Source organism: Mytilus edulis, chromosome 9 (genome assembly GCF_963676685.1).
Source record: "Mytilus edulis chromosome 9, xbMytEdul2.2, whole genome shotgun sequence".
NCBI classification, from domain to species: Eukaryota; Metazoa; Mollusca; class Bivalvia; order Mytilida; family Mytilidae; genus Mytilus; species Mytilus edulis.
The window spans coordinates 64,966,490-64,992,617 of NC_092352.1; the positions used below are offsets into that span (position 1 = coordinate 64,966,490).

General features: G+C 33.3%; 1 protein-coding gene across 1 annotated transcript; it reads right to left on the reverse strand.

Moving 5' to 3' along the window:
• Nucleotides 1-1,185: 1,185 nt before the first annotated feature.
• Nucleotides 1,186-24,578, reverse strand: LOC139490394 (uncharacterized). Its single transcript, XM_071277200.1, has 4 exons — nucleotides 22,979-24,578; nucleotides 21,492-21,580; nucleotides 14,226-14,320; nucleotides 1,186-1,525 (listed from the first exon to the last, which is right to left on the reverse strand). The coding sequence occupies exons 1-4, from the start codon at nucleotides 24,514-24,516 to the stop codon at nucleotides 1,487-1,489; spliced, it is 1,761 nt and encodes a 586-aa protein (XP_071133301.1). The 5' UTR covers nucleotides 24,517-24,578; the 3' UTR covers nucleotides 1,186-1,486.
• Between the last annotated feature and the right edge of the window lie 1,550 nt (nucleotides 24,579-26,128).

Genomic DNA, 26,128 nt, shown 5'->3' on the forward strand with positions numbered 1-26,128 from the left:
TTAAAACGGGACCAAAAACCCAAAAACTTAATACACGGTTAGATTCAGCATATCAAAGAACCCAATGTATTCAATTTTTGTTGAAATCAAACAAAGTTTAATTTTGGACCCCGATTTGAAACAACTTGAAAACTGGGCCCATAATCAAAAATCTTAATGCATGTTTAATTTCAGCTTATCAAAGAACCCCATGAGTTCAGTTGTTGATGAAATCATTTAAAGTTTAATTTTGGACCCTTTAGACCTTTTAAATGTAAACCAATTTGAAAACGGTATCAAAAATTAAAAATCTAAATACACTACTAGATTCGGAATATCAAAGAACCCCAATAATTCAATTTTCGATGAAATTAAACCAAGTTAAATTTTGGAACCTTTGGACCTCAATGTGGAATTAATTAAAAACTGGGCCCAAAATCCAAAAACTTCATACACGGTTAGATTCAGCATATCATACATGTAAAACCTTATCTATTTATTTTTTTGTTGAAATCAAACAAAGTTTAATTTTGGACCCCGATTTGGACCAACTTGAAAACTGGGCCCAAAATCGAAAATCTGAGTGCATGTTTAAATTCAGCATTTCAAAGAACCGCAAGAATTCAATTTTTATAAAAATCAAACTAAGTTTAATTCTGACGTCAATGACTGATGTGGACCAATTTAAAAAATGGGCCTTAAATCCAAAAACTTTTAAAATACACGGTTAGATTCATATCATAAAACCCCATCTATTTAATTTTTGTTGAAATCAAACAAAGTTCAATTTTGGACCCTCTGGACCTCAATGTGGACCAATGTAAAAACTGGGCCCAAAATCCAATAACTTTATACAAGGTTAGATTCGGCATATCATAAAACCCCATCTATTCAATTTTTGATGAAAACCTTGTGGTACAATTTCAGAAAGATCCATACACTTACACACAAGTTATTATCTGGAAACTAGAAAAATGCTTATTTGGACCCCTTTTAAGGTCCTTAATACCTAAACTGTTGGAACCATAACCTCCATAATCAATCCCAACCTTCCTTTTGTGGTTTCACTAAAGTTATTGTCCGGAAACTAAGTGTCTTCGGACGATGCGGACGACGCCGACGACGACGTGATACCAATATACGATCGCAAAATTATTTGCGGTCGTATAAAAAAGAGAGCGACAGACTCTATAAAAAACGCTGATGTATACAGACTAGGAAAATATAGTTTTATTAATAGATATCATATGTACAAATCAATGTTTCAAATGAATGTCTTAAAACGACAGTTGAATGAATTATAATGACAAAATAATGAATTGGTTATATTAACATTCCCACAATATCTCCAAAGAAACAAATAGCTGTAATCCAATGATGAAAGACATATTTATTTGGTTTTCTTCTGATTGCATTCACTCTGCAGATGTTGATGTTTCGTTGAAAAAACAAATGAAACGCTTATTTCTTTGTCCCCGATTAACTTTGTCCGTTGTTAATCACGTAATTAGGCGGCGTTCGGACATTTTATCTTCGTACAAGTTGCCTGAAAAAAGAAGATGTATAATCTTAAAATGTATATCTTTTCGGACTAACATCAACCATGTAATTATTTACTTTCTTTGTCTCGTTGATGTTTTCGACACATCTCTCTTTTTCGTCTTTTTAATATTAAGCTAGTTGATTTCCGTTCTCTAACTTTAAGTTGCCTCTATAAAATGTTATGAAACTTATAAACAATGCAAAGTTCCACAAAACACAGATAAAAATTAGTATGTTTGTGGCTTCACTTTAACAATTGTAGAGTTATGCCCCTTTTCATGTCGACCAATTGCTGAATTTTTCATTTCTGTTCTCCTACCTGAGTTTGCCTCAACCAAATGTTTTAAAACTTATACACAATGCTTATTATCACAAAATACTGATCAATCTTGAATTTTGGTGGTGTGACTTTAATTTTTCTAGAGTTATGTCTCTTTACAAATGGAACAAGTGCTGAAGTCTCTGGGTAAGTTAGCCTCAACCATTGAAATGTTATACAACTTATACGCAATGCTCATTACCACAGAATACAGATCAAGTTTGAATTTTTGGGATGTCACTTTTACTATTCTAGAGTTATTCCCCTTTACAAAAGGAATAAAATGCTTCGTCGAGCTCAGTCTGATACGACCACAGAGGTCGAACCATTAACAGTTGACCAGTGCAAGTTTGGACAAAGTATTCAAGCTTGATACTGTCTGAATTTGGAGTGTGATCAAATTTTTTGACATCGCATATGTTTTTGACACAAAATAAATGTGGTGAAAAACTGAAATATTTTAAATGGGTTAAAATATTTGTATTATATAAATTTTCAATTGAACATTTCTTGCTATTGTACAATGCTGTGATATTGTGCAATACTTCGCTATTGCGCAATACTGTGATATTGTATAATAGTGTGCTACTGCGTCATTATAATAATAATAATAATAATAATAATATTTTTATTCAAAGAGAGTAACTCATTTGGATTAAACCAATTTTCAATAAGGCTCTCTACATACAATGTTAACAATATGAATAAAACATAATTAATCTACTATTACACACATGTAAACAATAGACGTATATAAAGTAATATAACAACAACAACAACAAAAACACCTATGGTATACATTGTGGCTTAACTTATAAATTTAACACTTTTGAAAATAAAACGACTTGTAAGAGTTTTTGAATGCAGATATACTTTTTGATTTTTTAATTTTACTGGACAGTGAATTCCTAACTTTTGGACCACTAAAAGAAAAACTTGATTTGTATAATTCTGTATTGCAAAATACTTCCCTAACCTGGAACAGTGATGAAACGGTACAGCACATACACTGTACACTGTTGTGCGAAAGTTAATATAGATTCATTTTAGGTCAAAAGCTAATCAATAGACTATTAACTGATATTAATGTGATAAAAGTATGATGCAAGTAATATTTAAATTTCCACTTTGGTTTCCGGAAGAATGGTGTAAATATGTATTACATTTATTGTTGAGTTGCTGTCTCATTGAAATGTACTAAATCAGGTTGTATCATGACATTTTGGTAGACAATATTCAACGCATCGATATCAGATACTAATCGATACAAATATTTTCTTTTTCATTTAGAATTTATCATAGATATAGGAAGATGTGGTGTGAGTTCATTTTTCAGTTCTGAAAATCATAACACATTATTTTTCGTTGTTTTCTGTAACCAACACCGAATTAATAACATCGTAAAACGTCATATAAAAGTTTTGTGGGACCCCTTTGAGGATTCATATACTTAGTATTTTTTTGCTTAATGATATAATCAAGATTGTCCGAATGAATGCCGTTCAAATGTTTCAGATTAGGAGGCACGTTTGCTTTGTACATTAGTTCCGTTAAAAAGAGATTATATGCACAGAATAAGAAAAAAAAACAGTGCTTGAAGAATGCAGTAATAATGTAATAAGTTTTATATATAAAATAACCAACGAATTTACGAACTTTCAAGGAAATGATGTCCAAATTGTCCACCATCATCATAATACAAAGATCAAGTTATTTTCATTTATCAAACTTTTAAACAAATAACTACCGAGAAGAAAGGCCCATGTTTATATTATTCTGACAAGATATAAAAAACTAAACGAGTTGATGTTTTTAATAATAAAAAAAAATATTTGTGGACTTTAACGGTGCTTTTTTGTGGACTTTAGAGGAACTTGTTATTGTGGACTTTAACGGCGTTTTCTTGTGGACTTTAGCGGAGGTCATTTTGTGGACTTTAGCGGAAAGTTTGTGGACTTAAGCGGCGTTGTGGACTTTAGCGGAGATTTGTTGTGGACTTTAGCGCTGTTGTGGACTTTAGAGGAATTGTGGACTTTAACGGTGCCACAAGGAACAATAAAATTATCCGATGATGAAAGTCGAGTATTGTACGATCATTGTTTACTACTTGTAGGCACAATAAGATTGGATAAATATTTTGGTGCCAGTTGGTGTTTTGATTTATACATTAATAATGATTTGTGGTAAAATATTCTCTTAGTAACAGGAATAATTCCAGATTCCTTAAATAGTTCAATAGATGGTTTACGAATATCGTGTTCGTTTAAAATAATTATAGCTGCCCATTTTTGCAATTTTAGTAAACTGTCAACTAAAAACTTGTTACAGTTTCCCCATACTGAACAACAGTAATCCAAATGTGGAAGAATATACGCATTGTAAAGTAGAATTCGTGCATTGTGATTCAAGTATTTCTTGATTCTTTTTAATAAAGCTAATGAAGAATTAACTTTTTTGATTATATGATTAATTTGATCATACCAAGAAAGAGTTTTGTCAACAAAAATACCCATGTGTCATTACACATCACAGACAGTTTTTGTTTTGAACCTATACAAATTGTCTTAGTTTTTGACACATTAACTAACATTTTGTTTTCATCAACCCATTGACAAATATTTTCTAATACAACATTGAGTGTCTGACTTATATACCTTTTGTCTTTTCCAATTACAGAAATAGTGCTATCATCAGCAAAAAGATCAAGATTATGATTAGGATTACACAAAGGCAAATCGTTAATGAATATTAAGAATAATATAGGACCTAAAACGGACCCTTGAGGTACACCTGCTTTTAATGTAAATACATCTGAAAAAGTATTTGAAATTGATACGACTTGATGTCTATCAGCTAAATACGAAGTAAACCAATGAATTGAATTATAAGAACATTTATATTTTTGTAAGTTATTAGAGCTCAAAGTCTTGTTAATAGTACTTTTACCACAGGAGCGTACGACCCAAAACATATTCCTGATCACTCATTGATATGCTGGACATTTAATTATAGGTTAGACAATACTTGGTCATGTTTTATGAAGATTTAAGCCCAAGGCGAAGCCGAGGGCTTAAATCTTCATAAAACATGACCAAGTATTGTCTGACCAATTTAGAACATATTCACACTTTCGAGTGACCTTACAAAATTAGCCTTTCCCATTGTAATACTCAAACCTTAAAAAGAGTTCACATTTTATAATGAACCAAAACATAGATAATCATCATTTCAATGGATGGAATGAAATAGCACTGACATAGTTTGTGAGGACCGAACGGATAAATTGTTTTTCTTTTTCTTCTGCTTCAGGTAAAATTTAATACTAATATATCTTGAGATTTTTTTATTTTAAAAAGCAACAGAATGTTATATTAATCCCCTTTTTGAAATTTGTTTTTTTTTATAAATATAAAACTCTGTATAAGCATTTAAATTCAGACCGTTCAACGTTAAATGCTTACTTTTTTATTGATAACTTTATATGTATTGTGTTCACCGTAAAAAAATCCTTTGCTTTATATATTAGCAGCCTGAAATTGTTTTCTTGAAAGAAAAAAAATTCCCTCAAATGCCCTGTTTATAATAAATAAATATTATTTTACTTACATCCTTACCCCCATTGTTTTTGTTTATTCTATATATGTGTACCATTAGAACATTTATGAAAATGTGCAATATTCAAAATAATTTATTTTAATCTTTGCTCTTTCATCTTTAATCAGTAGGCTCTTTTCCAAGGGAAAATGCTTCAGGTGATTGTACACTTCATTAGTGCAGTTATTAAGAGTTCACTTTCATAATTAACTGACAATGAAAAGTCATTCATGTATAGCATTTCATAGTGCATGGAAAACCGTGTACTATGAAAATTAGAGGGTGAAAAACGGACTTTTCATTGGACGAGAAGGGGTGAGTATGTTCTAATACTTTAGTTTATGATGACCAAATTATGGTTCGTCATGCTCAGTCGACCGATAACGAAACAACTGAACATGTGAAATTTGATACACGAAATGTGCCAAATGATTGGTTAACAGATGTTGAAGTAGTATCTAAGTTAAACCAACTCATACTTGATCTTGAACATTCAGAAAACAATCAATTAGAAATAGACAATAAATACGACGAGCTTGTTAATATTATTCAAGATGAAATGAACTCCAAACTAGATAAGCGGAAGGTGTATTGCGCGGATGGTATCAGTAATAAGAGAAGGAAGATGAAGAAGCCTTGGTGGAACGACAACCTTACAGTACTATGGAATGAAGTGTGTGCAGCTGAACGTATTTGGCGTAAAAATCCTAGCCGTAACGAAAGGAAAAGTGCACGTCATGTATTTGTGAAGACACGTAAAACTTTTGACAAAAACTGCCAACAAGCGAAAAGACAATACTGGTATCGTAGCCAAGAAGAACTTTGTGCCGTCCAAAATGGTAACCCCCGGGAGTTCTGGAAGAAAATAGGAAGAATTGGTGTTGGGAATGAAAGACAGAAGAACATTCCAATGGAAGTGTTACATGATGACGATTCAATTTGTACTGATACTGATGTAGTTCTAAATAAATGGAAAATTTCTTTTGATAATTTATTGAATTGTAAAGATAAAGATAACTTGCCGAATGAAAGTATAACAAATAATATTTCAGATGATTTTTTAGATTGTGAAATTACTATTGATGAAGTTTTAAATGTATTGATTAAAGCAAAAAATGGCAAAGCGCCAGGTATTGATTTGATACCTATAGAATTATATAGAAATGATATACTTTTATATGTTTTACATAATTTATTTAATAAGTGTTTTAAATTTGGTAAAATCCCATCCATGTGGAGTAAAGGGATAATAACACCTATACCTAAGTGTTCTACAGCAGACATCAGGGATCCTTTGTCATATCGGGGCATTACATTGGCACCATGTAGTTATAAATTATTTTGTAGCATTTTAAATAATAGACTAGTATCTTGGTTAGAAACTAAAAATATTTTACACGATGAGCAAAACGGCTTTCGTGGTGGTAGAAGTACTATTGATCATTTGAGTACGCTAACATCGATTATTGAAACCAGAAAATTACGAAAACTATCTACGTTTGCAGTGTTTGTAGATTTTAAAAAGGCATATGACACGGTTAATAGAAATTTATTGTTTAACGATCTTAATGATCTTGGTATAAGTAAACATTTTTTGTGTGTTATTAAAGCTATTTATTCTCAAGTTGAATGTGCTATTAAATTAAATGGGCATATGACTGAATGGTTTAGTGTAAATTTAGGCCTAAAACAAGGCTGTGTTTTGTCGCCAATTTTATTCAATATTTTTATAAACAGCTTAGTTACAAATATTAAAGCATTAGATATTGGTATTGATATTGATGGTGAAAAGTTGGCATTTTGTTATATGCAGACGACATTGTACTGATTGCAGAGAATGAAAGCGATTTGCAATTACTCTTAGATGTTTTAAATATATGGTGTAAAAATAAGTTATTAAATGTTAATCACGAGAAAACTAAAATTGTACATTTTAGAAATCCTTCTGTACAGCAGACAACAACATTGTTTTTATTTAATGATAAGCAGATATGTATTGTACAATGCTATCAATATCTGGGTTTACTATTAACTGAATTTTTAAATTATGATGTAATGGCTAAAGCTGTTGCCAAATCAGCGAACAGGGCATTAAGTTTGATTATTGTAAAGAGTAAGGCCCATGGAGGTTTCCAGTACAGTACATTTACTAAATTATTTGATAGCCTGGTCTGGCCAGTAATAAGTTATGGTGCAGCCATTTGGGGCACCAGAGATTTTTCATGTATAAATGCTGTCCAGAACAGAGCTATCAGGTCTTTTATGGGTGTGGGTAAATATACCCCAAACGATACAATTCAAGGGGATATGGGCTGGAGACCTCCATGTGTTAAGCAGTGGACTTGTGTTTTTCGACACTGGGCTAGGTGTAACATAATATGCACAGATAGATTAAATTATAGAATATTTAAATGGGGTTATAGAAATGCTCTTAATAAGAGAAGAAATTGGTGTTTTAGGATTATGTCTAAGTTTAAAGAATGTAATTTAGATTTGTATACTGATTTAAATAATGTACTGTGTAAACAAAATATTATGCAGATAGAAGAATTTTTACTTGATAAGTATATAGAAAACTGGCAAAATAGAATATTAACACAAGATGTTGGTAAAAAATTGCGGACTTATAAATTGTTTAAAGACAGTTATGGAAGTGAATTATATTTATCTAAAAAATTATCTTATAGATATAGAAGTGCTTTTGCTAAATTTAGATGCGGAGTAGCTCCGTTGAGAATTGAAACAGGGCGGTATGAAAATAAACATGTAGACGAAAGAGTATGTTTTATGTGTAATGATAACATAGAAGGCGAAAAACATGTAATACTATCATGTCCTTTATATGCAGATTTGCGCTTTTGTTTATATAGCGAAGCTATGAAATATAATGTAGATTTTAATGATTTGTCTGATGATGATAAATTTGTTTATTTATTTAAAAACATTAATTGTTATGATATGGTTGCTAAAACCTGCTTTGATATTTTAAGTAGAAGAAATACCTTTTTATATTCTTAAAATGAAATTATTTTAATAATCGTATGTATTTTAACTAGTTTTATATAGAAATTTTTGTATAGTCTCTCATAATTCTTAATAGAATGGTACTTGTAATTTATATTTGTGTATTGTCTGTTTTATAGTGTGTATATACTCTGTATGTACTGTATATTTATGTATTGCAAGTAGTGAGACTTTAATAAAATATTGAATCTAAATCTGAATCTGTAATTTTTGAAGGAGCAGTTTGTGATTTAGAAGATCAAAAGCTTTACACAGATCTAAAAATACTGCCCCTACTAAATTTCCTTCATCAACGGCTTTTAACCATTTATCTAACAAAGAAGTCATAGCAGTTTGACAGGAATGGTTTACACGAAAGCCTGATTGCATGACATACAATAAATTATATTTGTTTAGAAAATTCATCAAATGAGTCTTTACGTGTCGCTCAAGGATCTTAGATAGTAATGGTAAAATTGCAATAGTTCTATAGTTGAAAACATCATTTTTTGAACCTTTATTTTTAAAAACTGGTAGAACTTTAGCCAGTTTGAATAACGATGGGTATACTGATTTTCTGATGCTTATATTAAAAATGTGGCATAATGGAACTGAAATTAGGTGTGATGACATTTTTAAAAACTTTGCACTGATATTATCAAGACCTGTTGCTTTTTTCTCATCAAGTGTGATTAATTGATGGAGAACAAATTCATCAGTTATTTGTGGTATGGTAAAACAGACATTTTCTGGTACACGATATGAAATATAATTATCAAGTTTTCCAGAACAACTGGTGCTTGAGTTTGAATTAAGATTAACATTTTCAGTAATATTTGTAAAATAATTATTGAAAGTATCAGCAATGCTTTTAGGGTTTGTAATTGGTTTATTGCTACAGTCATTTAAGATTACATGGTCATGATGAGTTTCACTACCATTTACATTTTGCAAGTGTTTCCATAATTTGCTGCTATTTCCTTTTTCTTGTTCTAATATTTCAGTATAAAAATTTTGTTTTGAATTTTCTATGAGGTATTTAACCTTGTTTCATGCCCTCCTTAATTTCATCATTTATCCACTGATTTTGATAAACATGTTTAACTCGCTTTTAAATGAGAGGAGCATGATGATTTAACACTTCAGTAAAAATATTTATAAAACTTAGTAGCGCTTCATCTCTAGTATACTGTCAAAGGGAAATGAGATAAATGGTGAATAAAATCAGTCTCGTTGAAATATTTTGTAGATCTATAAGTTATATAATCATGAATTTGCTTTTTCGTTTTGAACCCTCTTTTATGAGAAAAACATACTGGATAGTGATCACTGATTGAATATTTTGGAACTGCGATATAATTAATATTTTCTGGCAGATTACAATACACATGGTCAATTAAAGTAGATGAAGTTTTAGTTACTCTAGTAGGTTCTGTAAACATTTGCACATGCTGAAAATATTTTTGATGTGTGACCACTTAGCATGTTTTTTTCTTGACATTATATCAATATTAAAATCTCCCATAATAATAGTTTCCTTTTCTTCAGTGTCAACTTTTATCATCATGGTTTCAAACTTAGTAACCCAGTCAGCATTAATGTTAGGTGGTCTATATACATAACCTAGTAAAATAGGCTTTTGATGAATATTAATAACTTCTATCCACATTGACTCAATTTCTTGCATTATCAAATCGTCCCTTCTAAGCGTATTTATTTGTTTTGAAGTATAAAGTAAAAGCCCACCCCCAGATTTATCAATTCTGTCTTTTCTATGTAAATTGTACCCTAGAATATTGATCTCTTTATTTTTGACACTATTTGACAAAAATGTTTCACTCAAACATAAAATATGCGTGTTTGATTTTGATTCCGAAATTAAGTATTGTATTTCAGCAAATTTTGGTAAAACATGGTTTATATTTAAGTGACAAATGTTAAGGGATTTGTGTGGGAATATAAAAGGATTGATCTGGGTATACTTGGAGCATTCTGATTTTTGCTCAAGAAGAAAAATAGCAATACACACATATACAATGAGAATAACTATAGAATGATATAAAATACAATCGTGTGCTTGACTTGAGCAGAATTCAAAAGTTTCTTCTAATTCCAGACGTTTGGACGAAATGAATGTGGATGCTGATAATCTTGATTGGTTGTCTCTTATGGCGCATATCTCCTCCCTGTTATCCTCTCCGAATAAAAATTTTGTTCAAATTGTGAATTTGAATCGTACAATCTAAGCATTGTGTTAACACAAGAAATAATGTTAAGGCTTAGAACTTTAGCACAATACTGTGATATTGTGTAATATTGTGTAATATTGTGCTACTGCGCAATACTTTGCGATAGAAGATTTGTTGCTTTTGCGCAATACTGAGCCATTGAATTTCTTGTAATTGCGCAATACTCTGCAATTGGATATTTCTTGCTATTGCGCAATACTCTGCAATTGAAGATTTTTTGCTATTGCGCAATGATATGCACCATGAAAGTTAAACATCCTATGATAAAAGTTTTGCACATTATTTATGGAAACCGTATACATGTACTTCCGTCCAATTTTTCCTTCCTACGTTACTTGCGACAGCAAGCACTGCATTTTTAGGTGAAATAACTTAAAAGGGAAACATTATTAAATCGCTGTTCCTACAACCCCATGATTTAAAACAGAATCTTCGAAATTTCCTCCTCAAAACAAAATAAAATGTTAACAAACACTAACCGCTATAAAAACTAATTCAGTATTATGTTTTCCTTTATGTTCTTATAGCTCTTGTTGATATGTATAGTAATATCTAGTATATTTGAGGATTGAAACAACAAAGCTATGTGAAAAAACTGATGTCCAACGTTACATTTTTAAACAACTGTTTTATCTCTTATGTATAGTGATCCTATTTCTTATTCTCTGATCTTCCAGAAACTTGACAGATGCAACGCAGTGTGTCAGTTCTCGGTCAAATTAAAGCCGTTCTTTTGTCGAATTTCGTTTGACTCGGTGGCTGCATATTAAGCTGGAATAAGAAAAATGTCCAATGACGTTTTTCGTTGACTTAACGGCTGAAAGGTAGTTTTATAAGTAGAAATAGCTAAAAATGTTTAAAAAATGTGCGATAACTATAACATCTACCGAAAAAACAAACATTTGCCTCATTGTTATAGAGTTCAAAAATTGTAGATTCTATAAAACCATCTCTACACAGTCGTTTTTCAAGCGGTAGCCATTTTGTCCAAGTTGATATTTCATTTGTCCAAGCAATAAATCCGGGTTTTTTACTTGATATTTCAATAAGTAATTTATAATTTACCAAAACAAAAGTTAGATACACTAAAAGTACATAAAGTCTAGATTCTTTTTTTATTAACGGCATGTTTGGGTCTTACAGGAATAAAATGCTACGAAACATTACAAAACGGTAGCCATTTTGTTCAAACGTCGAAAAATCCAAACAAACGCTTTTTTTTTCGACGTTACATGTGCAAAATTTGTTCCATCGTATATTCCTGATACTTAAAATGAATCGCGTTGTGAAATTTAAAAAAAAAAATGCTGGTTGTCGAAAAAACCCACGGTGCATGTTGTGCATGAAACGGAGGTAACTGAAAGACTTATCGCAAACAGCGACAAAAACAGTTTCATTGAATTAATGGAATCCCGTATTATACGGACGATTAAGGAGAAGATTAGTACATTTAAAAAGCAAGCAACTTCAAATGACTGCATGGGAAAATAATTTTCAAGATCGGGTTATAGTAATTTTATTTAATCATGTTAATGGTTGTATTTCGACAAGTAATGTGTCAAGCAAATTTTTAATACAATTCAATTCAAATTAATCAAGGGTAAATATGTTTTTATTTTCTTGCAGAGTGTCGGATATATTTGTATTAGGGTTGAATCAAGATATGAAAAATTTACAATGACAGATGATATGCACCATACAATTTTAGCAACCTGCGATTAAAGTTTTGTTATAATTCATTTATTGAATACCGTATACTTCTGTACCATTTTTCCTTCCTTCAAGTTCATTACTTACGACAATACAACATTTTAAGGTGAATTAAGGGTAAAAATTATGTAATCGATTTCCACAACTTGAGGTAAATAAATTCATGGTAAATAGACATCACAAAATTAATAGAGACAGATTTAGAATCAAACAACTACATAAAAAAAGTAAATGTACGTCAAAAGTTTCAGAAAACTCTCTTTGACGTCGTGGTGGTGTTACGTCGTGTTGTAGGAACATCGTGCGAAACGTTAATACTGTGCAATGGAAGATTTCTTGCTATTGGGCAATACTATGAAATCAAAGATAATCATTTTTTGCTATTGCACAAAACTGTGCTATTGAACAATACTTAATACATTTATAATAATTTACACATCCTGTTTGGTGTGTATCTCCTGCAATATCATTTTATATATAAATCAGAAATAATCTATGTAAAAATGGATAATTTTAAGGAAAAATACTACCAAAATAGGGGGAAAAATACTCCCACCCCAATTATTTTAACCCCCTTGGAGTAATTACTCCCAAACTCAAAAACTTTATATGATATGCAAGCGCTGGCGTCATCTGTGTCCCATGGACATATTCACCATTTATGTCTTTTTTTTTTAAATATTTTCCATTGTTTATTAATTTCTCTTTTTGTTACATTGAATTATTTTCTCCTACACCTTCGATACAAATAAAGATACGTATGATAAATTTCTGGTGTAGACTTGTTAGAGGAAATGAAACAAAATTTTCATCCTTATTATATAAATTGTTATACATGTTTACTACACAGATTATGGTTATGAATCTAAGTGGTTAAAGTTTATAAAGAATATTTTAGATGATTGTGGTATGTCAAATGTTTGACAAAACCAAACTGTTTTTTCGTCATTATGGATTTCAAAGTGTATTGAACAGAAACTTAAGGATCAATTTATACAATTTTGGTATTCAGAAATGTTCAAGTCTCCTAAGGCATTGTGCTATAGATTATTTAAAACTCATTTTTGTTTTGAAAAATACATCTCAGAGTTATCACCCTATTATATGTACATCCTTTGTAAATTTAGATGTGGTAGTCACAGATTACCAGTCGAGACCGGGAGATGGCGCAATTTGCCAAGAAGCGAAAGAGTGTGCTCTCTGTGTGACTCTATGGATATCGGTGATGAATACCACTATATAATGACATGTAGCTACTTTATCAATGAAAGAATAAATCTGCTTCCTCCTATTTGTCACGAAAATATTAACATTTATAAGTTTGAACAGCTATTTGCTTCCAAAAATGTAATTGTATTAGAAAAACTATGTAAATTTATTTAAAACGTCTAAGAGAAGGTCGTTCCTCCAGGTTAGAACTTCTTAGTATCACTTTATATATCTATATGTAATTCACACATGCTATATAAATTTGTATATTGTTAATATGTATATGTTCTCTGTAACAATTGTTTTAAGAGAATAAAGTATTCATTCCTTTTTTTCCTTTTTCGTTTTTATGTTAACTTTTATTCCATGAATGGAAATCAGGTATTATAGACATAGCGCTCTGGTAAGGGAACGACAATTTAACTTCAAGGTAGAGGGTTATTGTTTTTTCCTTTAAAAAAATCTGATAGTTTGATAAAAAAAAATATTGTAGCCAAACAGATGACAAAAAATTGCCTGAGTACAGCGGTGTCTACCCGTAAAGGTCGTCATTAGTCCAAAGGGTCATATCTTTTAACAAGAATTTCAAGGAAAATATGGAATAAATTGAATTGACTCACCACGCCATCATCTCTTTCACAAGCACAGTGATTGCCACACCTGTCAACTGGTATCACAAAATTTTTACGTATGAACCAGTCGTTATACATACATCCTGTAAAATATATATATATGATGTTCAAACGCATTAAAATAGTTTTTGTAGTATAAGCATTTGCCTTAAATAAAAATTGACTCGTGATAACTTTTGAACTAAGTCCTGTAAAATGAGTCAAAGTATATGGATACGTTGTTGAACTAATGTATAATCCTAAAGTTTATTAATTTTACTTACTAATTGGTTATATATGTACTCCAAGAAAGCATGACTTTCTATGACAAACACAAATTACCTTTTAACAGTTAACACAGCTATGAAATGACAATAAATAAAATGAACTTTTGATATGTCTCCTAGTGATTCCTTAAAGGGTAACCAAAAAGGGTTCTTTTATACGTGTGTCACACTTTTAAAATAAAGAATCAGATTTAACGCCCCTATTTCGACAGGTCCCAGCTTAGTAATAATACGTATGAGTGTATGGACAGCTTTTAAACAACAAACTTAAAAATCAAGACAGCAAAAGCAGATTTAAAATCCTACAAGTTTAAACTTTCTAAAAAAACTGAGGACTGCTTTGCTCTATTCTCAGTGTGCATGTGGTTGCTGATTTAGTATTAGAAATGTGGTATTTTTAGATATTGATTGATATTAATTAGATTTACTTTAAGAGTGTGCGTTGTACACTCATGCTTTTAAGAAAAGTAAAACATTTACAAATACTAGTAGACACGAATCTGGAGGTGTGCCTAGATTGGCAGAAGTTATGAAATACAGATAATGCATGTTTAGTGTTCTGGAACTCATTCATCATTTATTCTTCATGTGATCATCATTTTATAATATTTATGTTTAATTGCGTACATCGCTTTATTTACTCCAGTTTTAGGAGTTTTATACAGGACAGTGTAGGAATCCGTGTTACTTTCCCCTCTCTTCTCAGTGACGAAACTGCTCAGCAGGCCGTGTGCACAACTGCAAAGAACATTCAGCGGACACGTTGTCCAAAGGAACAATTCGTGGCTAACCACAGCGTGAGTTACCTTTAAAACATTACAAATTATGTATTTACATCAGCGATGAACTGTTTTAATATATTTTCCTATGTTATTAAGAAATTATGAACATTTTACCGTTCAAACTGTTCGTATCTGCGATAAAACGACAGAGTCCGACGTGTGCAAGAATATTTATCTATTTGTCATTATAAAGAACATTAACACCTTTATACATCTACGAACTGTTTTATATCCGTATTTTAATGGGCTTTAATTATCATTGAACACATTGTAAAATTGTATTTTATTTGTATTTTCAGTTTTTCACCATTTGGATTGGTAGTGAAATAAAAGTCAGCTCCTGATTGTTTTATCTTTACTTAAACCCAGTCGTCTTGGTTACACTCACTGGTCAGGCCAGTACAGTGAAAAAGCTACAACTTGCCTGTTGTTTTTCTTGGATAACGTACGCCACTCCACGACAGTCAACAGACCAACAACGTAGTTTCAAGGAGAACGTTTCGTGCTAGTAAATTGACAACAACTTGTCTACACATCTCCTGATCAGGAAATACAACGGAACATCGTTCGTAGCTGTTACATCGACACTACACAACACAGCTTGTGCGTCCTAGGCAGCAAACCAACAACGTTGAACAAACATTGCCAATTTACATCATGGATCCCAGTCACGCGGAACAGCAAGAAGAGGTTCAGCCCCCTGAGGGAAATGTCCCAGATCTAGAACTACTACAAAATCCGTCTAACACAACACCTTCAGATGAAAATGTCGAGACTAGGCGAGTGTGTGACCTCACAGAAAAAGGTAAAGGAGTTTACACAGAAAAACGTTACAAGTTCTGTGAGGAACTAGAGGCCCTTTGGTCAGATATAACAACCCAGTTATTGGAAATCACCACACCTTCCAATGAACTTCAGCAAGTCTTAACAATTCAGGACAATCTTGTAAAAAGGACAAGAACTTTTGACAGTCAAAAAGACATAGACGCATGTAACCTCACATTGGATCTTCGTCTGTCCAAAGTGAAACTGGCCATGGAATCTCTACACGAGCATCGCCTTGCCCTCACTCAGGCTAAATCAACTAAAACAAGGACCTCAGGCTCTAAGGGTAAGAAAAGCTCGCACAGCGATAGCTCTAACGTTTCAAACATGTCAAGTCTGGCACGGAGGAAGCGCGCCAAAGCAGAGGCCGCTAAATCATAAATAGCCTTTGTTGGACAACATTCCCTTATCTTACAACAAGAAGCAATGTTAGAGGAACAAATCAAACAAGAGTCTGCAAGTGTAAGCCGAGAAAAATCCGAGCTGAAGGTCAAGTTAAACCTTCTAGAAGCACACAAAGAAGCTGCAGCCGCAGAAGCCGAGGCTCGTATCCTGGAATACGATGACAGCCAAGCGTTTAGTGATCTCCCTGACGAAAAGGAAGACCCGCTCCAGCGTGTGCAAGATTTCGTCAATAAACTTCCTGTATCAACTGCTGTAAAGGAAGTAGCAGGACCTCAAAAGAAAAAACAAATTCCTGTTAAGATTGAGCTGAGTCATGAAGCACCAGCGTTCGTGCCATCCGTGGCACTGAACTTACTGTCACAGACATCTGCTGTCTTGCCTTCCGATACTAAGTCACCGGAAGTTACCTTAATCCCAGATCTGGGATTAGTAACCGGCTTACAAAAACTAGACCTTTCAGATGAGATCCCTGCTGAACACCAAAAACAGGGTGTTAAAGAAGTGATCCCTGTCTTACGCACAAAACAAGACGTTATAGAAGAGATCCCTGCTTCAAACCAAAAACAAGGGGTAATAGAAGAGACCCCTGTTGCATACCAGCAACAAATTAATCCTACGTCGGAGATAACTAGATTTCTTCTTCGCAAAGACCTATTATTCTCCAGGCTAACAAATTTTAATGACCAGGCAGAATCCTTCCATACATGGAAATCTAGCTTCAAAAACGTCATAGACGAATTACAAGTTTCTGACGCGGAACAAATAGACTTACTAATTAAGTGGCTAGGGCCAGAGTCTGGTAAACATGCCATAAGTATTAGGGCATCAAATGCCAACAACCCTACTAGAGGCCTACAGAGGTTATGGCAAAGATTGGATGAGCGATATGGTGCTCCAGAAATGTTGGAAGCCTCTCTCAGGAGTAAACTTGACAAATTCCCAACCTTGACGAATAAGGACAACGCACGTCTCTATGAACTGTCTGACATTCTATCAGAAATAGAATACCATAAGGAAAATCCCAAGCTGGGATGTCTGCTAGCTTATTTTGATTCACCGACCGGAATAAACCCTGTCATGGAAAAACTACCCTATGGACTTCAAGAAAAGTGGATTACAAGGGCGTCTAGATAAAATACTTACCACGGCGTTGCCTTTCCTCCTTTTACAGAGTTATCTGTATTCATCAGTGAAATCAGAAGAATTAAAAACGATCCTGGATTCATTTTTGGGTCGGGAGTCACACCAAGTACAAAAAGTGCTGCGCCAAGGTTCACACCTCAGCCTGGAACGAAAATCAACGTTCACAAGACAGCAATCGAACAACGATCTGGAGAGACTGCACATCAACAAAATCTGTGCATAATACACAATACCGAACATTCGCTAAATGAATGTCGTGGGTTTAGAGCTAAAACTATAGAGGAACGCAAGGAACTGTTGAGGCAAAACAATCTTTGCTACAAATGCTGTGATTCGACTATGCACAGAAGTCGTGATTGCAACGCGAGTATCAGTTGCAATGAATGCGGAAGTAAACACACCACCGCATTACACACAAATCGAGTGTACCAACCCAAAGGTGTACCGCCTTCACCGCCTAGATCAGTCGACGGCGGGGAGCAACTTGAGTTAGCTGAAACCAAGCTAACCTCTGTTAGTTCAACTTGCACATATATCTACAAAGACGGCAACAGTAGTAAATCTTGTGCCAAGATACTTCCTGTGAATGTCTTTCACAAAGATAATCAGGACAAAGTAATTCGCATGTATGCAATTATTGACGACCAAAGCAACCGGTCTCTCGTGGCTCCTGAATTCTTCAGCCTATTCAACGTACAGGCAGAAACAAAAGACTATTTGTTATCCACATGCCCCGGCAGCAAGGTTACTTCCGGTAAACGAGTAAACGGCTTTGTCGTGAAGTCTGTACCAGACAATACTAGATTCAATCTGCCTAAACTGATTGAATGCGATAACATTCCCAATAATCGGAACGAACTTGCTACACCTGAGGATATATTGCAATATCAACACTTGCAAGAACTACAAAAAGATATTCTCCCGATTGATGGAAAATGCAAAATCCTATTGCTCATTGGAAGAGACCTTATAGAGGCACATCATGTCCTTGATCAACGTCTAGGACCACCAAAGGCTACATTTGCGCAAAAGTTAAACCAGGGTTGGATTATCGTTGGAGAAATACGCTCCGATAAGCAACATGTTCACCTTGAACTCACTACAAGGGAAACAAATCCAACTTGCAGTGTTGTGAAACCACATACAAAGAAATTACCTGAGTGTAATAAAACCAACACCCAGTCAAATGAAATTCAAACTGATTCGTTCAAACATTATCCCCGTTTACATGGGCAACCGAAAACGAAATCAGCGACTTCTATTGTCAGATTTGCAGAAGCCGAAAAGTTCACTTCGGAAACAACGCCGACAAAGAAAAGTACATCCGAAAACATTCAATTCCCAAGGAAAGCTTCAATTCGCCTTTGGATACGCAAGGACAAGAGGAAAGCACAATAGACAATTCCAACTTAAGTCACAGAGAAAAGGAACATGGTACCGGATGGTCTACTGTACGCCGTAAACGTAAAGGAAAGCATCCGTCTCTCAAGACGTCCTCGTTAGATCGCATTTCCGTGTCGAAAGGAGATTCTTCCATCAGAACCACAGCCATGGAGTTGGATCTTAGATCGCCGCGATCTCGTCGGAAACACCGCCTTATCTAGGATAGAAGCTGTGAAATACCCAACCTCCCGATGGACTACTTCTAAGTGAATATTTGTACTGTTGTTATAAATTTAACATTTTTAAATTATTTGTTTTCGATAATGGAATAGTGATGTCAGATAGACCTCAGACGGGGAGTGTTCTAGAACTCATTCATCATTTATTCTTCATGTGATCATCATTTTATAATATTTATGTTTAATTGCGTACATCGCTTTATTTGCTCCAGTTTTGGGAGTTTTATACAGGACAGTGTAGGAATCCGTGTTACTTTCCCCTCTCTTCCCAGTGACGAAACTTCTCAGCAGGCCGTGTGCACAACTGCAAAGAACATTCAGCGGACACGTTGTCCAAAGGAACAATTCGTGACTAACCACAGCGTGAGTTACCTTTAAAACATTACAAATTATGTATTTACATCAGCGATGAACTGTTTTAATATATTTTCCTATGTTATAAAGAAATTATGATCATTTTACCGTTCAAACTGTTCGTATCTGCGATAAAACAACTTTATTCCAGACAGAATCCGACGTGTGCAAGAATATTTATCTATTTGTCATTAAAAAGAACATTAACACCTTTATACATCTACGAACTGTTTTATATCCGTATTTTAATGGACTTTAATTATCATTGAACACATTGTAAAATTGTATTTTATTTGTATTTTCAGTTTTTCACCATTTGGATTGGTAGTGAAATAAAAGTCAGCTCCTGATTGTTTTATCCTTACTTAAACCCAGTCGTCTTGGTTACACTCACTGGTCAGGCCAGTACATTTAGCAAAACAATGGTGCAAATTAACAAAGCAAATAAACACGTATTAATAATTGATATGTCAATATTGAATTTCAGAATGCAATATATGTGTAATAAAACGACATGAAATAATGACAGTTGATCGGAAATGTTATACACATAGTTAATTTTCCGGCATTTGATGTCTTATCCTAAGAATAGAAAAGTCTGTAATTCTTTATCCGATTTAAGCCAATAGCTGTTGCTGTATCTCAGCCGCATCATAAAGCAACCAATCAGAATCTGTTTGTGACGAGTAATTATTTCAAGATGGCGTGTATGTCGACTGAAACTAAAAGCTCCGCACCGTGATGCGAGGAAAAAATTTGAAAGATTATCAGACGCGTATTAGTTAGATGAAAAAGGCTCTGTTTTACGGAACATCAGTCTACTTTAAAATCTTTTTTTTTTCAATTGTTAATTATAATTTACTATTTAATATCGACGGCAACAAATTGGTAATAACTTGAAATAAGGTCAAAAGTACATTTTAAGAACTACGAACGAATATAGTCAGTTCATTTAGACCAGTTAGTTTGATTTATATGTTTCGTCAAACTCCTACAAAGATGGGAGTATGAACTGTCAGGTCAAATGTTATGGCCGGTTGCGACAATTAAACTGTCAGTTAAAGATTCTGATGACCATATTTATTAAGTATATTTAGCTACCATGGTCATTAACTTCGCAAATTCCTATAGGTTAATGGCTTCTATCTTCTAACAATGTTGTAATTTGATCACGGAGAAGAAAGAAAAGAAAAGTCATAAGAGAAACACCTTTTTTCGCGTGAAGGGATTTTTCTTTGGTCCAGTTATTATTTGCCTAGTTTTTACGCGGGAACGATGTCAAACAAGCCAGTGATTAAAACTAGTAAACATTTTTCAAAATTTTCGATTTAAACTCCTAACTTTGAAGATTTGTAAGTAAAACATAATGTTATTAATGCGTAAGAAGTTAATTTCAGTATAAAACAGGATGATAGCAAACCGTGATATAAGTATTCAGTTTGTTGGTTTGCCTTAACCGGAAGAAAGAGTTATAGTTTTTATCAACAGCTCTTTTAGAATGTTTTCATCATTCAGTCTTTGGGGAGAGATATAAGGCGTTTTTCCTGGGTACGAAAGTGGACTCCACGGAATGACACAAAATTTACGAAACGTAATCGATGAAATTGTTTACAACAAATTAATTTTATTACACATTGTTAATTTACATGCATATTCCTCTTGTGTCGTATTTTATACGTTCTCAAATTAAGATTTGTCAGACAAATTTTTTCAATTAGTATTGCCTAATGACAGAGTATTATACTGTCGATTCTTTAAGTTTAAATGTATAATATATAAATTCACTTTCATTATCTCTTTGAAATAGGATTTGATATTTGTTTAGATATGTTTAGCAATTAAATGATCTATTATTACCTGCTAAACATTTACACTGTAATAGAGGAATCCATTTTGGACATCTGTATTTCTCATCATAGACACAAGCCTGTCCTTTGCCACATTTACTGAAAAAAAGAAAAAAAATATTCAGTTAAGAGCAATTTTGCTTTAATTTTATTAGCTATATTAAAACATCGTATCATTGATTAACTGATTAATTGATAGCGACTTAACATCTAGACAAATATAGCCCTTGCATGTTCAAGGCGAATGTTATGAAATATGATTATACCCTGCTTATGACTCCGACTCGGCTATTCCTCGTTTTTTTTCCTCATTCCTTTATTTCAATAAAAATATACTTGGTGGGGAAGCAGCAAAGCTTTTTTAAGATTTGTTGTTAGACGTAGCCAAAGATCGAACCCATAGTATGTTTCTTTTAGACGAGCTCTTCACCGGAATACTACCGAGGCGAGCATGCCACCATCGATGCAAGCATGCGAGCACAAATCTACTGAGACAAAAATGACGTAACAAGTGCAAAGATGCAATTTCATCTCGTGTGTCATTGCGCGAAATAAATTTCTATATTTCAGTAACGGATAGTAACCGTTCATGCGATGCACATTGTCACTTCGAGGCAATGTAGGTATGTATGTGAACATTTGTAGTCATAATTACTTACGGCCGAAAGGAAAATTTGACATTTGTCTTAAAGGAAAGTTATTCATACATGCAAGTAAGAGGTTGAGCTAGCTATAAAACCAGGTCTAATTCACCATTTTCTACATAAGGAAATACCTGTACCAAGTCACGAATGTGACAGTTGTTATCCATGCATTTGTTTGATGTGTTTGAGCTTTTGATTTTGCCATTTGATTAGGGACTTTCCGTTTTGAATTCCTCAGAGTTCGGTATGTTTGTGATTTTACTTTTTGTGCACTTTTATTTTATTTCTTTTCAATTTAAAAAATCGTTTGCTTTTTTTACCATTTCATATGAATTATTTCGGAAGTCCTTTTTAAAGTTACCACATCATTACACTTTTCTTAAAATGCATGTATTAAGATGAATTTACCAAAATGTAAGTATTTTTATACTTCTAATTCACCAGACACGGAACAAAATTCATTAGGTACATTGTAACAACATTCGTAGTGAACTTAGGTTTCAACGGTATTGGTTCACAGCTGTCTGTTGTATTTGTTGCAACATCGACAAAAACACAACAGTAATTAAGATTATTTATAAAGCATTTGAAGTATATATAGTGATATATACCACTTTTTATCAAAAGCGGCTCTTGATTCTATGTCACTGAATTGTAATGTAATAAAGTAAAGTTAAGCAATCTAAGAAACATAATTAAATATAGTACACATCACTATAATTGTTTGATGTATGGTTAGTTAATTAGTGTACACTTTCGGATAATTTTAAGTGTAATTTAATTTTCTTTTCTATTTTTTTAATCTTAATTCTCTGAAAAAGTTTAGTTAGTTTCTAAGTTCTGAGCACCTTACCTATGTTGACAACTATATTCGGCAACTGTGGTCGTTGAAGGTGGAGCCATTGTTGTAAATCGAGTAGACAAAGTTAAACCTGGAGCTAGTGTATTGATAATATCGGGAATTGATGTCGGTTGAGGCTGACCCGGAAAAATGTCTGTAAAACCTTGTTGGCCAAAATCTCTGAAAATTGTGTTAGCTCTTTGAGGAAGAGTATTTAATAAAACATCTGTTAAAAATAATCCAACAGTAGGGTCCATAGGATGTGTCAATGTAACGTTTAAATCATTCGCTTGTAGAATGGCACGCGTATTTGAGCTTCGAATATCATTATCATTAGCAAATTCAGACCTTGGAACATTGTTAAATTGATTGCCGATAAATTGTGGAGGAGGTGGATCAAACCGACTCAACTGTGAGTTTTGTCCAGGAAACCCGACATTAGGTCCTCTAAATTGATTGTTAATATTTCCTGTAACCTGTCCTTGATTTTGAAACTGATTCTGTTGTGGAAATATACTGTTTTGAGATGGTAGCTGAAAATTTTGATTGACTTGAAATTGTCCTTGTTGATTCTGCACACCGGGATTAGATACATCCTGAACCGCATTATTAGTAGTTGGATCTATCAAATTAAAACGCTCGTCAAAAGTATTTGATCCACTTATAGAATTTACTGCATTTACAACTCCGTCTTGTGTGTTTGGTGTTCCTGTTGGAAGTGCTCTCTGAAATTGTTGGTTTCCTTGAATTTGTTGAAACTGGTTTCCTTGATTTTGCTGAAACTGGTTTCCTTGATTTTGCTGAAAAGTATTACCTTGTAACACCGGATTTCCTTGCATTTGAAACTGGTTTGCAGACATGGGTAGATTTCCTTGAATGTTTCCCATAGGTAATCGCTGGCCTATATTGACTTGGTTGCTAGGTATAGCTGTTGGTAAGGGATTTCCAGGAATTCCTGATATGATAGCATTCACTAATCGACCTGACGGGGAATTAGGCGGTCCAAGAAATGGATTTGTATTTGGAATTGGAGCCATAAGAGTTGCAACAGGAAGCTGTATACCAGGAAACGGATTCCCGAATCCACCCCCTGTCTGAACAAATCGTACCTCTTGATTTTGGTTATTAAATAATCCACCTGGTTGGGTAATAAATGCTTGTTGTCCACCTCCTTGTAGATTAGGTAGGAAACCCTGCTGTCCACCTCTTTGCAGGTTAGGCAAAAATACTTGTTGCCCAAAATTTTGTCTCTGCCCTCCTTGTTCATTTTGCTGTCCTCCTTCTTGAAGTATTATTCTGTTTCCATCTCTAACTGTTGTTTCTAATAACTGCACTCCTGCAGAACCGTCAGGAGGACTTAACGTGAAAGATCCCGTTTGTTCTAAATCTATAGTTTGGTCCACTGGTCGAGGAAAATTTTGAGGGACGAAAATGTTTCCCCCTCCAAATGGCGAAGGCGGCTGTGCTCCAAATCCTAACCTTTGACCTAGCGCTCCAAATAATTTCGAAAAACATAGAACACAAAGAAATATCAATTTAACGGATCTCATTTTAAAGATTTTTGATTCCAAACAATCGAAATGAATACGGAGATCTGAAAAGTGTGTATTGTATCAGAACGGTCGTACGCTCTACTGACCATTTCTATTAAAGGTATGGAACGACAAACAAGATGTTTACGATGACAGGGTGTCAGATATGACAACTTTTATTGCTTCATTAATAGTTATCATGTCTATACAACTCGAATACATAAACAAGAGGTGGGAAGAAAACGCTTAATTAAAATAAAGTCGTATTTCATTTTTAACATCAATAGAAGTTGTTTTAATAGCCTAATCAAGTGAGACAATGTTTTGATTGGCTTTATTTTGATAAATTATAACCGTAATATAGGATACAAAGAAGGTGATAGATCATATAAATGCGAATATTTTTATGTCGTTATATCTAATAGTAATAATTTTAAAAGACGAAGAATTAATATTATTTGGAAAATTATGTATATTTAAAAACCACCCGTTAGAATACTCTAGTTCAGGGAAATAATGCGCATGTGCAAGATCGGTCGTGATTTTGCGTTATCGACTAATTAGATACGAGATTTTATGAACTGGGGGCATTATCAGTTTATTGATTTATCAGATCGGCATCGTTATTACTGTAGTCAGATTAATGAATATTTTATTTCCAAGAAGCATATACATGCTATGGCGAACGAAAATATATACAATTAGAATGAAATTCAAAACAGTGTAGCTGTGTTCATTGATTGACACATTAAAATCATCCATTGACTGGGACAATTTACAGTTTGTCTGTAACGACCACTGTTCACGACGTACCTACGATAGACATTTTAAAAACTGTGGGGTCACCAAAGGTTTCTTAACGCCTTTAATTATAAAATAATTCGAAGAATTAATCAGGAATAACCTTTGTGTTTTGATTTATATAATTGATATAAATCAAAATATCGTGTTATTTCTGATTAATTTTTCGAATTACTTTATTTAGGGTTTGAGAACCTTTGGTGACCCCATAGTTTAAGTGTCTTTAAAAAGTAAATAGTGAGCATTGGTCGTTACATACAAACGTTCACCTAAATTGTCCCAGTCAATGGATGATTTTAATGTGTCAATCAATGGCCACAGCTACACTGTTTTGAATTTCATTATATATGACATACGTTTCTCTGTTACCAATATAGTCCATTAAGAAATTACTAACTGTTCTAAATGCTTGTTTGCTAGTTATGTTTACTTAAAGTTACCCCGATAGGCATGTTGTCTTTGTGCTTATTAATCTTGTTATGGTTATCAATATACTTTACAATTGATTTATCAAATTTACGTAGCACGAGGATCTATAAAAATTCAACAAAAAACATTAATGATTTCAAATACACATTTATATCAAATCTATCAAACTTGAAAAAAGATCTGGTTAGCCGGTTACCTGTTTTTGGTATTGGATATTCGGTCCTTCCGACGGTTAACCGATTACTGTCGTTTATAGCAAATTAGTGCAGCTTGTTGTCATGGATAGACCAAAAATGAAATGATATTGTTTTAGCAGGTTTTGATGTTACATGCTTGCAAGAATTAAATCTGAAGTTTAAACCGCTGTTTGAAATGGTTCCCTTTTTGCAAATTTCCTAGT

What these genes read in the sequence shown, in the direction of transcription:
- LOC139490394 (XM_071277200.1), bottom strand. Translation starts at nt 24,516, where the DNA reads ATGAGATCCGTTAAATTGATATTTCTTTGTGTTCTATGTTTTTCGAAA. An exon ending in ACAGTGTAAATGTTTAGCAG is followed by an intron (nt 14,321 to 21,491) that starts GTAATAATAGAT and finishes TATATTTTACAG; the next exon opens with GATGTATGTATAACGACTGG. An exon ending in GTGAAAGAGATGATGGCGTG is followed by an intron (nt 1,526 to 14,225) that starts GTGAGTCAATTC and finishes TTCTTTTTTCAG; the next exon opens with GCAACTTGTACGAAGATAAA.